This window comes from Corvus kubaryi, unplaced genomic scaffold (genome assembly GCF_017639235.1).
Source record: "Corvus kubaryi isolate FWS band 111438036 unplaced genomic scaffold, C.kubaryi_AGA036_p1.0 37300, whole genome shotgun sequence".
Lineage (NCBI taxonomy): Eukaryota > Metazoa > Chordata > Aves > Passeriformes > Corvidae > Corvus > Corvus kubaryi.
Genome location: NW_024581093.1, coordinates 7,588,817 through 7,601,315, shown reverse-complemented (window position 1 = coordinate 7,601,315; position 12,499 = coordinate 7,588,817). Strand labels below are relative to the sequence as shown.

The window sequence follows — 12,499 nt, the reverse complement described above, 5'->3', positions numbered from 1 at the left end:
CGCTCCCTGTGTGCCGGGCACGGCAGGATCGCTCCCTGTGTGCCGGGCACGGCAGGATCGCTCCCTGTATGCCGGGGTGCAGCAGGATCGCTCCCTGTGTGCTGGGGCACGGCAGGATCGCTCCCTGTGTGCCGGGATACGGCAGGATCGCTCCCTGTGTGCCGGGGTGCAGCAGCCCTGCCCGAGTGCTCGCATCGCTCCATAATGCTGTTGATTTTGTTGCTGCTTTTTTGCTGGCCAGGCTGGAAAAAACTCTCAGTAGTTCCCTGAGCAGGGGGTGGGAGCACTTCCGGACAACTTTCTGCTCCTTTGGTTTTTAATGCACTTTACTGAGCACTCCACAGCAGGAGGGCTACGCCGTGATTTTGTGAATGAGCATCACAGGCTGAAACCATTCTTTTCCTTCCTGATACTTATTTGATATTTTTCTGCAAAAAGGGAACCCATGTTGCACAAAACCGAAATAGTTACTGCAACTATCCCTGTAAAAGAGTTTACGTTCACAGCAGTCCAAATGCACCGTAAACAGCTGGCATTTAAAAGTCTGTCTTGAGGCTGATCACTTTGAACAAGCCTGACAGCAAAATTGATGTGCCGTTAACTGCTGTATTTACTGCTCTTGAAATGCTTTTTGGGAGATGAAGAGCTGGGTTTACAAGCAGGTTGTGCTGCAGGATGCAGGCTGAAGATGCTGCATGGGACCAGGACGTCAAAATTAAGTAATCAGCTATCTCAATGCAACATGATGATAATATCCCAGAAAATCATGCTACATTTCCAAAATGGAGCTGGTGGGGACCCTGAGAGGCCCTGAGAGCAAAGAAGTTGCCTGTGCTGCCTCTGTGCTGACCATGACGTGTCCAGCCCATCCTTCCAAGGACGACAGTCCCAGTTTTGCCTGGCGCTGTCAGGCGATGAAGATAATCAATACAGTAATCATCAATTTAATAAATTTGAAAGTGCCATCCCTCCTACCTAAGTTACTTGCAGGCTGTAATTAAACCTGCCTTCTCTTTTCTTTGGTGCACTTGTGGGCAGAGTGATATTTTTCAAGAAAAAGTCATCCATAAAAAAAAAAAAAAGGAGGGTTTCCATGTAATTTATTAGGAATTTGGCACATGCAGAGAGTTGAAAATGTTTCATACTGTACGAAATGTCTGTTTTACTGAAGATGGTGACTGTGCTTAGAAACCATTGGATTAAGCTTAGTAAATTAGTGTGCTGCATTGATATATTTTTCAGGATATTAACTGTGCTGTTAGCAACAGGTTTTTTGTGTTATCATCTTGTTCATCATTTTTGTTGTTATCATCTTGAGTTTTTGTGAGCTTTTCAAGAGATTTTTCTTTGTGAGTGAGTGGTTAGAGGTTCTGGCCAACTGTGACAGCAAATCATGGAATGGTTTTACCAGGTACAGGGAATGATGCAAGAGGACATTGCCTTAATCCACCCAAAATTTTCTTCTTTGGGCAGAAACAACTCCACCAATCTTTGCTCTTAACATACAGATCCTGGGTGGTCCCAACTGGATATGGAAGGGGGAAAATCCCTCCCCTTGCCCACAGTGGAGTTGCAGAAGGCTGTGGTGCCCCAGCCACGGGCAGTGAGGTGAGAGGTTTTGTGAAGGGCAGCAGTGGGACTGCTCTGCCTTGGGCTTCTCCTGCACTCCCCAGAGTCCAGGGATCTGGGTTCATGATCAGGCCTCTGTGGAAAATTGTCCCTTGATGCTGCATTTTGTACGTTATTTTCTAGAAGTCATAGGGCAGGAAGGGCAGAGCCTCATGGATGCTGAGCCTGGTTCATTGGTGGTACCCAAACCCCAGTTCTGGAGCTGTGTGGCAAAGCAGGAGGGTGTGGCACCGACTGGCAGCCTGAAGTGCCATATTGCAGTTCCTGATGAATGAACTAACAAATGTCTGGTACTTCACAGGTGCCAGTTTATTGCTGCTGTCTTTTTTAAAAATGACATTTATTTCTCTTTTAACTAGCAAGAGCTTTGAGCATGCTTTTCAACAGCATCCAGACCACTGTTTCATTTTTATCCATATTCAGTCACTTTTCCTGCTGCCCTTGATGATTAGAGCCGTGTGTTTTGTTCTGTCAAACACTTCACCACATAGAAAATGTTGTTTTGGTTGTCTTGAAACTACTGATGAAAGAAAGCATCTGGTCTGTGTCAGGGAGGGTTTGAAGCTTGGGACTTTCTGAGAATGGTGGAGAGGCAACCGGGGTCTTCACTGGGCTGTTTCTGACACCAACCTATGGCTGTACAGAGGCAATTGGGTTACTTGGAGGCTTGGCTTACTGTGACCAGTGCTTCATAAGTGTCTGTGGCTGCAGAATGCATCAGTATGCCAAGGGAGTGAGGAGCTGAACCGGCCTTGAAATACAGCAGCAGTCTTTGAAAATGTGAAACTAGCAAATAATGTGTTATGTTGTGATGGCCTTCATCTTTATGGTAAATATTGAGTCCCTGAAAGGAAATGGAAGCTGAGTTGTGCTGCAAAAAGCGTGTCTAATCCACCCCACTCGCCCTGACAAAGTGCCCATTCTGGTTTTATCAGCTGCACAAGCAAAAGCAGGAATATTCCTGTGAGCACACCACAGGCACACCAAGCCCAGCGTGTGTGTATGGAGCAGGCACATGGTCCAGGTTCCGTGGCGTCAGCAGGGTCACCCCTGGGAGCCTCTGAGAGAACATGAGCTGTCATTGCAGAAGAGTTTCCCCATTTTTCAAAGCCAGGAAAACCCACACCAAAACCCTTTCCTTGAAGACTGTGATGAGTGTAAAACTGGGGTGGAAGTAAGGGGTTCTGCAAGAAGAAGTGGGGATGAATCCAAAAGAAGACCAGCACCTGAGATTTCACAGGATATTCTGCGTTGGAAGGGATCCACAGGGATTATTGAGTCCAGCTCCTCTGTGAATGGTCTCTTTGAGGATCAAACTCACAAGCTTGGTGTTATCAGCACCATGCTCTGACCAGCTGAGCTAATGAGGTCACAGTGGGCAGAGGCACCTTCAGCTGCTGCATCTACACTTGCCCTTGGATGGTTTGGGACTTCAGGGATTGTATTTAGCAAGTTCAGTAGCCTCCTCATGTCATTTTTATAACGTTTATTACTGCTACAAGATGAATGCAACTGTATTTGCAGGTCACTGGCTAGAGAACAGACATCTTCTCATCACATCCCTAATTACTGCTCGTGTGGAGTGCTATGGCAACTGCCTTTCTGCAGGGCATCTGTGCTCTGTATCACAGGCTTTTTTGGAGCAGATCCAGGCATTTTTGCCCCAAAGTGTGCCACCCATCTGGGAAGTTCAGCCTCATGACGTGTCAATTAGGAGTCAGTGTTCAGTGCTAACCACCCTTCCCTCCCCCCCACCCTCCCCCTTTTCTTTTGCAATCAGATCTGGAGCAGGATTTGTAAAAGAGGCACCTTACTGTGGGTGTATGAAAGCACTTCTGAGCTAAACTAAGGCTCTGGCACGGTGGGAAGGATGCCAGTGGGCAGGTCTGCCTGTAAACCCTGCAGGTTGGGCTGTGCAGTGGCTGTAGGGTGCTGAGGCCCTTTGTTGAGGGGTGTGGCTGTCCCCAGGAGAGCCACCAGACACACTCAGGGATCTGCCATGAGGCTTCCATATCAAGGGAGAGGAGAAGGTAGTAAAGATCTTCTGCTGATCTCCCCCATCATAGCAGAAGATCACTGAAAAGAGCATCTTTGGTGATGCTGAAACCACAGATGTGGGTATCTGAGATGCTTTTTGTCTGGCTTGGGCAGGGGGAGCCCTGCCTGCCAGTGCTCAGCAGGGAACTGAGACCTCCTGGTTTCTCTCTGTGCTTCTACAGGCAGAGCAATTCCACTGTGGACTCCCTGTGTGACTCTGCAGAAGCTTCACAGGGTCTTGTTCTGTAGGGAGGGAACAGCCTTGAAGCAGGATGAACAAAGGACCGTGTTTTATCCTGAGCCTACCAGGTTTACTGTGCTTGTTTGTATTGAAGGTCAGTTCAGTTTACCTTGAAAAATCAGTGTTTTCCATATTACTGGCTTTTAATGAAGACTCTGCTGCCCTGGTGCTCCAGAGGAGAGCACTCGGTGCAGAGCTCACAGCTCTGGGCACCAGCATTTTCAATGAACGTGGGCGTGTGGTTTGGAAAGTGGATCTGGGCAGTGTCTCAATTAATGAGAACCCAGATGGCTTACAAAGGCAAGAAGCTGCAGAGAAAGCCATGTGAAAATATTACTATTAAAATGTATTAAATACTGAAACATTACTATCCAGTGGACCTGAATGACGGTGTGCTGTGCAGCCCCAGTGCTGCTCACCTTCTGTCTTGCTGAGCAGAGAGCCACGCTCGTCACACAGTGTGGAAAGAAGCAAAACTGTCCCTGTCTTGGTCCTCATCTGCCTAAATCCCAAGGAAAGATGTGCAACGAGCAGGAAGGAACCCAGCCCCAGGTTTAGGTGAGCAGAACATCCTTGGGGGACACTAGACTTCAGCCTTCAAATGGTGAGTCAAAATCCTGTTTTATAGCAAGGGCAAGTAGGAGGAAAGAGACCATCTCTCAAAGTATGCAGAATGTGTTATAAACCCCAAACCTGCACCACAGGTGATGAGACTGTAATCAAAGTTTATATGTGAAAACTTCATACAAAATCCTCCTTTTGCTTCTCTGTATTTCTGGGCAATTCTTTGTCCCTATTTTTTTTCCTCTGTGCTATCAGGGCTTTAGAGAAAAACATGTTTTGTTGCTGGGCTTTCAGAGGCCCTTACTGTGCTCACCAGGTGCTCAGTGATGGAGCATATGCTAAGGGAAAATAAAGTTGTTAGTTTTGCTTTAGAGAAGGCAGCATTTTTCTCCCCTGCAGGAGCCCCCATGGGAGCTGTTCTCCACAGGTGTTATCATCTAAATCATTGTGCTTCAGTGCTGGAAGTGTCCTGGTTAGGTGGTGATCCATGTGCACTCTGCAAAACTTTTCCTCTTTCATATAATGTGGATTTTGGGAGAAACCTCTGGAGTAAATGATAACCCCTGTGCCATCTCTTGTCTCATGGCTCTCCTCCATCTGCTCTGGGAGTTCAAACATGTGGTACTTTCTGCCCTGCTGGAAAAAGAAAATACCTGCTGGGTTATTTCAGGCTCACTGCTCACTCTATTTATTGCTGTACCGAATACAGAGCAGGGCAATAGTGCCTGCACCAGCATGTGCACCTTAGAATTATTCCTGCTGAAGCACACCACAAATTTATGTCATGCAAGAAACAGGGACATTTGGCAGCAGAAAAAGACCATCCTTAAAGTAAAGCCAGGTAGGCAGCAGGGCCCCAACTGCCAGTTTGCCACAGCTAAAGCAATTAAAGGCAAACCTGATACATGTTCTGAATCCTTCTCTGCCTGTGTCTTTCGAAGCTGCAGGTGGCTGGATGTCCTTCTGGTTGTGGACAGCCTTGGCATATGGTTTCTGCTGTTTCTTTGCAATGTGGCACGCCAGACTTTGGAAGTCCTTTTTTAAGTCATACCATAAGAATGGTTTGGGGGTTTTTTTAAGCAAGCAGATGGGTAAAGGGGAGGTACTTGGATTGGTCTTGGGAAGGATTTACCAGGATTCACCAGAAGATACAAGATGGGCTTGGAAAGTGGTTTAATTCTTTAGAATTAAAGTTATTCATCTCCTGGCTGGCATCCAGTATTTGGTATTTCTCATGCTCTGCCTGGAATAATTTCTCTCTCTGTGGGGCTTGTGTAAAAAATATTTCATTGAGTCAGAAACTAATGATCAGAAGTGACCATCTGTGACCCCTTAGTAGGCATCTGGATGCATATTTGCCACTTCTGAGGTGTTGAGATACCACAGCGCTGTTGCTGAAGCCTTTTCATCAGATACAATAATATTTTCCATCTGCACTTGTTGTTTTTTAGTCTTTCCTAAATGAAAATGAGTTCTGCAGGTGGCTAATGCTAGAGGATAATTTGTTTCCGTGCTCGTTTGAAGCCTTGTGGCAAACCCAAAGCTGCAAATAAAAGATGGAAATAAAAGTAGAACGTGATTTCAGGAAGGAACCATCCATTTTCTGTGCTGGTGAAGTGACTAAGCCGTGTGGCTGCTGATGCAAACCTTTCATCTGCCCAAGGAAAAGGGTTGTTATCTTCATCTGAAGCTGATCGGGCACCGAGCAGCATTTGAGCAGCACATCCAGGCAGATATTTGCATGAGAAACATGAAGATGAGACTTTGATGTATTTGCAACTTCTGAATTCCCATTATGTTTTTGATTGTACTGCCTGTTGGGAGTGACTGGGACACCTTTCCTTTGGCTGAGCTGAAACCCAGGAAGGGAATTTCATGCCCCGCTCCTCCACATTATCTTTTTCAGTCTGAGATAACTTTTTCTCTCCTCTCTTTATTCGAAGTCTGGAAAAATATGTTAATGACAGCACATCAGAGACCATCAGCCTTAGGGAGGCAGGGAGATGCTGGGAAAGAGAGGGAGAGAGGCTGGATTGCAGACTCCTGGCTGTGTTTGTTGGAAGGAACCTCTGCAGGTCAGCAGCAGCACTGGACCAGGACATCCCTGACTTTGCCATGCTGAGACCTCCTGGGATGTTCTCTGGGTAACCCCCTCCTGTGCTGTGCTCCCCTGGGCTTGCTTATTAAGAGCTAATCCAAATAATCATCATGGGCAATTTCCAGAAATATTTCATTTTCCTGGTGGAAAACACTGATTTGCTTTAGCAAAGTGTTAGGCTGGATCTGGATCGATTAGTTGGATGTTCTGACCCAAGACCTGGATGTTGCATGGTACCATCACCCACCCAGAGGTCTGGCTGCTGGGATGCTCAGCTTGAGGCCATAATCCTTGGGCTGTTGGACACCTGCTGGACACAGGTCCTCTGCCTGAAGGTGCTGCTTCCTGGGATAAAGTCTCAAAGATGGCATCATGTTTCAAGAAAGGTGGGTACAGGAATAAAAAAGATTTACAAACTGATGGAAAAGCAGCAGAGTCAGTACAGGACAGCTCTGTTAAAAGCCTGTCCACAGACAATCTGCAACCAGGGACATGGCAAGGGAAAGATGTGACTTCCCAGGGGTCCTCGTTAGCTCTAGTGCTCATCAAACCACAGTTTAACTCTGGGTGGGGCTTTGTGGGGAGAAATGTATTTCTTTCTGGAGTATGCAGGAGGCACAGCCATTACTCTGGGCAGCCTCTTGCTCCTACAAGTCATGCATCAGTAATTACTCCCTGGGCAAGTTCACTTAATTAATCCCACTGAGGGGATGCTCTCGCAGCATGGCCATTGCTCTTTAAACTCCTGCTTACACAGGAGGAGTATCATGCTTAGAGGTCTTTTCTTTTTCTTTGAAATAGTTGGATATGAACCAGGAGAGAAAACTATTTCCCCATTGCCAATATGTTTATCTGGTCAAATGATCCCAGTGTATTTAAATGGAGGGAGTGGTGAGCAATAAACAGTCCTTTTTTGTGGCCAAAGTAGTTCATGGCTTGGGCTCTGCCTTTTCAGAAGGTGATCTAGGTTGAAATCTGAGCTCTTGTGTTTGCCTCCTACTTCTGTTGGAGCAATTAGGTCCCAAATGGCAAATGGAGGATCTCCAAAGTATATCTTTGCCTTGGAAGGTAACCTCAAAGGGTGCACATCCCCAGCAAGACTGGGGATGCAGGGTTGTGCTGCTCCATGCTAGAGCCTCATTGGTTGGCAAATAGAGAAAAGGCCTGGATTTTCAAAAAGACTTGGATTTTCTTGATTTTTTTTTTCTCCTTTGAAAGGAAGACTTTTGTTTTGGAATGAGATCAGATAGATATGGTCTCTACTTTGCAGAAAAAATTGTACAACAGAAAGCTTTAATAATTCTTTCATTTCTACTTAAACTTCATTACATTCTGCTTAGTTAGTTGGGTTACGGCTTCAATAAGCTCCTGAATTAGTCATATTATTGATGCAACAAAAAAAATCAAAAGCTAATTCACAGCCAAGTGTTCTGGTACTTGAAAGGCTTCTTTCATTTTTTTCCTGGAAACATGAGAACAACTTGTGATTTTTCTTTTTAACTTATTGTTGTAAACAGGAATGTTGAATGAAAAAAAATTGGTAACTAATGCTCACCTAAATATTATTCTGCTGAAGGGTTTTGTGATATGTGATTGCTCCAAAAATACCCTCTGAACGGCAGCTCTGGGATGAAGGGTTGGGGATGACAAGGGAGCTCGTCAGGAGCCAGAACCTCCCATTTCACAAGGCCTGAACCCCAGTTCCTGAATATCTGCATAATAAAAATCCCTACTGGCATAACCCATGGTGGGGGTTAGATACTGAAGCATTAAACCACCAGATCAGCTTGTAAATTGTTTTGTAGCCAGGTGTTGCACATGGCTTGTGCTGTGCAGCTCCCAAGCTGGGCCAGAAACCCCCCTGTAACAGCGCTGGGGACGTGGCTCTGTGTCAGCGATGTTCCCAGCAGGCAAACTCCTGGGGGATGGAAGCAGCCTGCTCAAGTACCCATTGATTTCTCCTTACAGTTTTTCATCTGAACATTATCATATTTCTTATTAAGTCAGCTTGTGGCTTCAGTAATTTCTTTCATTAGGCTTATTCTGAAGGCAAGATGACTTAAAATTAAAAGCAACTTCTCAGCCGAGTTAACATTCAAGCACAATTAAGTTAAATCATACACTGGCAAGATGTGAGGAAATAAAAGACCAATTTTGGCAGCAGCAGATCAATTATTACAATGCAGAATCACAGGGAATACAATAATAGGTTGGTTTTTTTCTCAGTAACATGCTCTAGCTGCAAACCCATAACCACGTCAGTAGGTGTTTATAAACAATAACTGTCTTCTGAAAGATATTATTGAAACACTTCGTGGGTGATGCTGATGTAAAAGCTACTCTTATGCATGTGACTGAAAGCAGCATTTGACTTCCCAGGCTGTGTGCTGAGAGAGCTTTGGTGAACAACCAGCTGTGGTCCTGAGGCTGTGCCAGCGCTGGAAATGCATCTGCTGGGGGTCTCACCTGAATTCCTCTGCTGCTGCATTGCTGAAGCTCCGTGCTGGCAGTCACTTGCTGCCGAAGTGCTGTGCTCTGCCAAAGCTCCTGGGATCCGGAGTGACTCTGTTGCACAGCGTTTTGTATCTGTGTATTCAGTGGATTTGGCCATGAGAACACCTAGTCAGGGAAGCTGAGCCCACAGCATTCCCAGAGGCTTTTGTAGGACTCAGGGAAGTAATTCCAGGGTTTGAGGAAGATGATAAGTCTCCAAGAGAATGAAGATAAAGTAGTGCAAAAGCTCATTTTGCAGAGAGAGGCGTGTGCTGCCCACCCTGCCACAGCAGCCACCCCTGCAGGTGTGTCCTGCACCACCAGTGTCCTGCACTCGAGACAAGAGGTGACTTCTTTACACCATGACAGGCATCACTTACCCAAAAGGGGGTGTGATTCAGCACCTCGTGCTTTTTCAGCAGGACACAGGGCAGGTGGCACACTTCTGTCAGACAGCACCTCACGAGCTCGAGACATTTGTGTTTGCCTTGATTTGGACATCAAGGCAGGGCTACAGGAGGATGCTGTCAGTGAAACCCCTAATCCACTTATGCTGGCAGGTTAGACAGAGCAGGGATGAGTTTAGTTAAAGATATAAAGATATTTATATTCCAGGATATAAGTGGATTGATAAAATATTCTATTAAGAGATTGTTCCAGTCCTTGAATGGCACTAATGATTGTGTGGGAATAGGAGGCACAGAGAGATTAGCAGCAATCTTTATTTCCCAAGCAGGTTGTCTGTTGAGATGTTGTTATGTAAACTAAGTGTTCATGTGCTAAGAAGTAATCATGCAATTTTGTCTGGAGAGAGTCCCAGGCAAGAGCTGCTTCGTAAGGACAGAATTAGGAGAATTGGTCCATCAAGAAAAGTACATTTTGCAAATTTTTATTCTGAGTATATGGGAACAAACACATTCCTGTGCCATATCGAGTGCCTCACCAGGGTGTTCCCAGGCTGGATGTTTGTAAGGAAGTCAGAGGAGTTGATGTGCCAGGTGTGCTGGGTCTTCCTTGGACAAAGGTCTCCCTGTGGTGGGGGATGTACAAGTACCCATTTTCCCCTCAGGCAATAGCCAAAATAACTTGTGAACCTATTCCAGCTGCACAGATGCTGAAGTTGCTCTGAGTGGCACAAACCCTTCTCTTCTCCACAGGCTGTCCCCACTGGTGGCTGGGGGATGCTGAGGGGGCGGGGGATGTTGCAGGAGGGCATCTGGAGTTAAGCCCGTGGGAATTCTACCTGTAGCCTTCATCTGTCCTGTACATTAAAATTGTCTTTCTCTCTCTCTCTTTTTTTTCTGCTTCCTCCCCTGCCTCCTTCTCCCCCTCTTCCAGCAATGTGGACACCAAGGAGCTGTGTGGTGAGTGCAGTCCCTCTTTTTGGGCAAAAGCAATCACTGTGTGCACGAGGGCCTTCGAAGGGTGTGTGAAACCCAGTACAGAGCTGGCAGTGCTGTGGCAGCTGTGGAGCTGGGGGATCTCAGCCCTGCTGCTGCTCTGCCCCTTATTCCACAGGAAAATTGGCAAAACATTTTTCATTTTCTTGCAGCACAAATGGGGTCAGAGCTAAGTGAAGCACATGGATCCCGTTCAATAACAAGCGGGAGTTTAATTTCTGGAGATGTCATGGCTTCCAGCTTCGCTCTGAAGTTCAAAAAACCCATCTCCCTCTGCAATACCTGTAACATGTTTCTCCCTAGGCCAGCCTTCATGTTTCCCAGCAGGCTGCCTGAGGGGTGCAATACCTCTGCTGTACCTCCCACAGCTTGCCAAAATTAAAGGCTGAACAGAAAATCTGTGATAATATTTTGTCCCACACCTTGACCAGAAAGAGAATATTTCCTGCTGGGATTTCTGAAGGGCTTTGCCTCACTAGGAGGTGACTCAAGCTGCTCACTCAGGTGTATTTTGCTATGGATGCTTGTTATTTGGAAATGTTTCCTTCACCCCAGCTTTTTGGGAGGAAATAGGGAGAGAGGCATGTGGCCTTGCAGAGAGCTCATCCACCTCTTCTCCTCCCCTCCTGTGCCAGGATGCAGAACATATAAAATCACCTCAGCAGGTCTTCACCATTTACCTTCATCACTTTGCCACTAATTATAGCCTTTGGAAGTCTGTCTGGGAGTGGGTTGTGCAGACAGAGATGGGGTTACTGGGTGCCTGTGCCAGCACCAGGCAGTTACTCCTCATTCCTGATCCTTTAAAGACCTCTCTGTCCATAGGTGTGTCTGCACCAGGACATTGTCCAGGGTTTCTCTCTGCTGGTGTACTCAACCCCTGCCCACACCATTTTGAGCATCCAAGCTGGCAGCAAAAGCAGCAACATTTCCCCTTTCCACTGATTATTCCTGCTTGTCCTTGTTTGGGTATGCAAGAAACGAAGATTTCCATAAAATCCTTTTGGTCTGCTGATGATATGATGGGCTTGTTCCTGTCACTCCATTCTTATTGCACTGGGTCTCCTTGCCAGCTGACCCAAGAAATCAAACCCCCACAGCTTGCACCATCAACTTTGCCAGGAAATCCAGCGGTACCAATGGCATTGTTTGACCCCAATTGGCTTTCTCCATCACTCTGATAAAATCAGAAAATTACGTGGCTGTCACCCAGCGTGATCCCATCTCGCTGCCTCTCCCATGGGTGAAGCTGCCAGGACAGAGGGGAGATAAACCATCACCTCCTGTGGAAAGCTGGGGGAAGCCAGAGAAAGGATCAATCAGCACAAGTTCTTGCCTAGATCTGTTATCTGCTGAATACCTGCCCTTGCCTGTGATTTATTTGCTTGCTTCTCTTCTAAGTATTAAACATAAACTCCCAGTTTGTCTAAATGGGAGCTGTGGTGTCTTTCTTGAAATGAGTTGTGTATTATAAGATGTTGAGAGCATCTTAAAAGGCATTTCTTGAGCCCTGCAGCTTTGCACGAATGAATAACACTAAAGCAGCAGAGCTGAATACTTTGTTAAAGTCAACTCTGTTCTCCTCCCATGTGCCCCTTGGTCAGTGTCAAGGGCTGTGCTGTGCCCACAACAGCTCATTTCTCCTGAGATGGATGGGTCCAGCTTGTTGTTTCAGGACTTAGAAAATGTCTTTACCTTTCAGCCCTGCTCGATTTTTCTTTCCCAGGTAGGAAGGAAAACACAAACAAACACGCTGCAATGAGAATAAGCTGTTTGGCTTATCGTGGAACAGCTGCTGTCAGACACGCTGTGACATTCTGGTTTCTGCCAAAATCTTCTTCCCTTTGGATATGTTCTCAGACTGTAAATAGCTATAGGCACTTCTAATTAAGCCAAGAAAACCTAATTAGTGGGGTTGTTTCCTGAAGTCTCTGCACTCCACAGAGATGTCACCTCAGTGTGAAGCTCCATGTCCTAGTGCTGAGGAATGGCCCCGGCAGCTTTTAAGGAGCAGCTTTTTGCTGTGCTCTGTGTCAA

General features: G+C 46.3%; 1 protein-coding gene across 3 annotated transcripts in view; it reads left to right on the top strand.

Moving 5' to 3' along the window:
* The window catches only part of NECAB2 (N-terminal EF-hand calcium binding protein 2), a 90,443-nt gene that overhangs the window by 60,256 nt on the left and 17,688 nt on the right, over window positions 1-12,499 (top strand). Inside the window, exon 4 of one of the 3 annotated variants that reach the window (XM_042027437.1) lies at window positions 10,401-10,426. The exons of the other annotated variants lie outside the window; for them this stretch is intronic. Within the exon in view, the coding sequence (XP_041883371.1) occupies window positions 10,401-10,426 (26 nt within the window). The remainder of the gene's footprint in view (window positions 1-10,400; window positions 10,427-12,499) is intronic. 3 annotated transcript variants of the gene reach the window in all.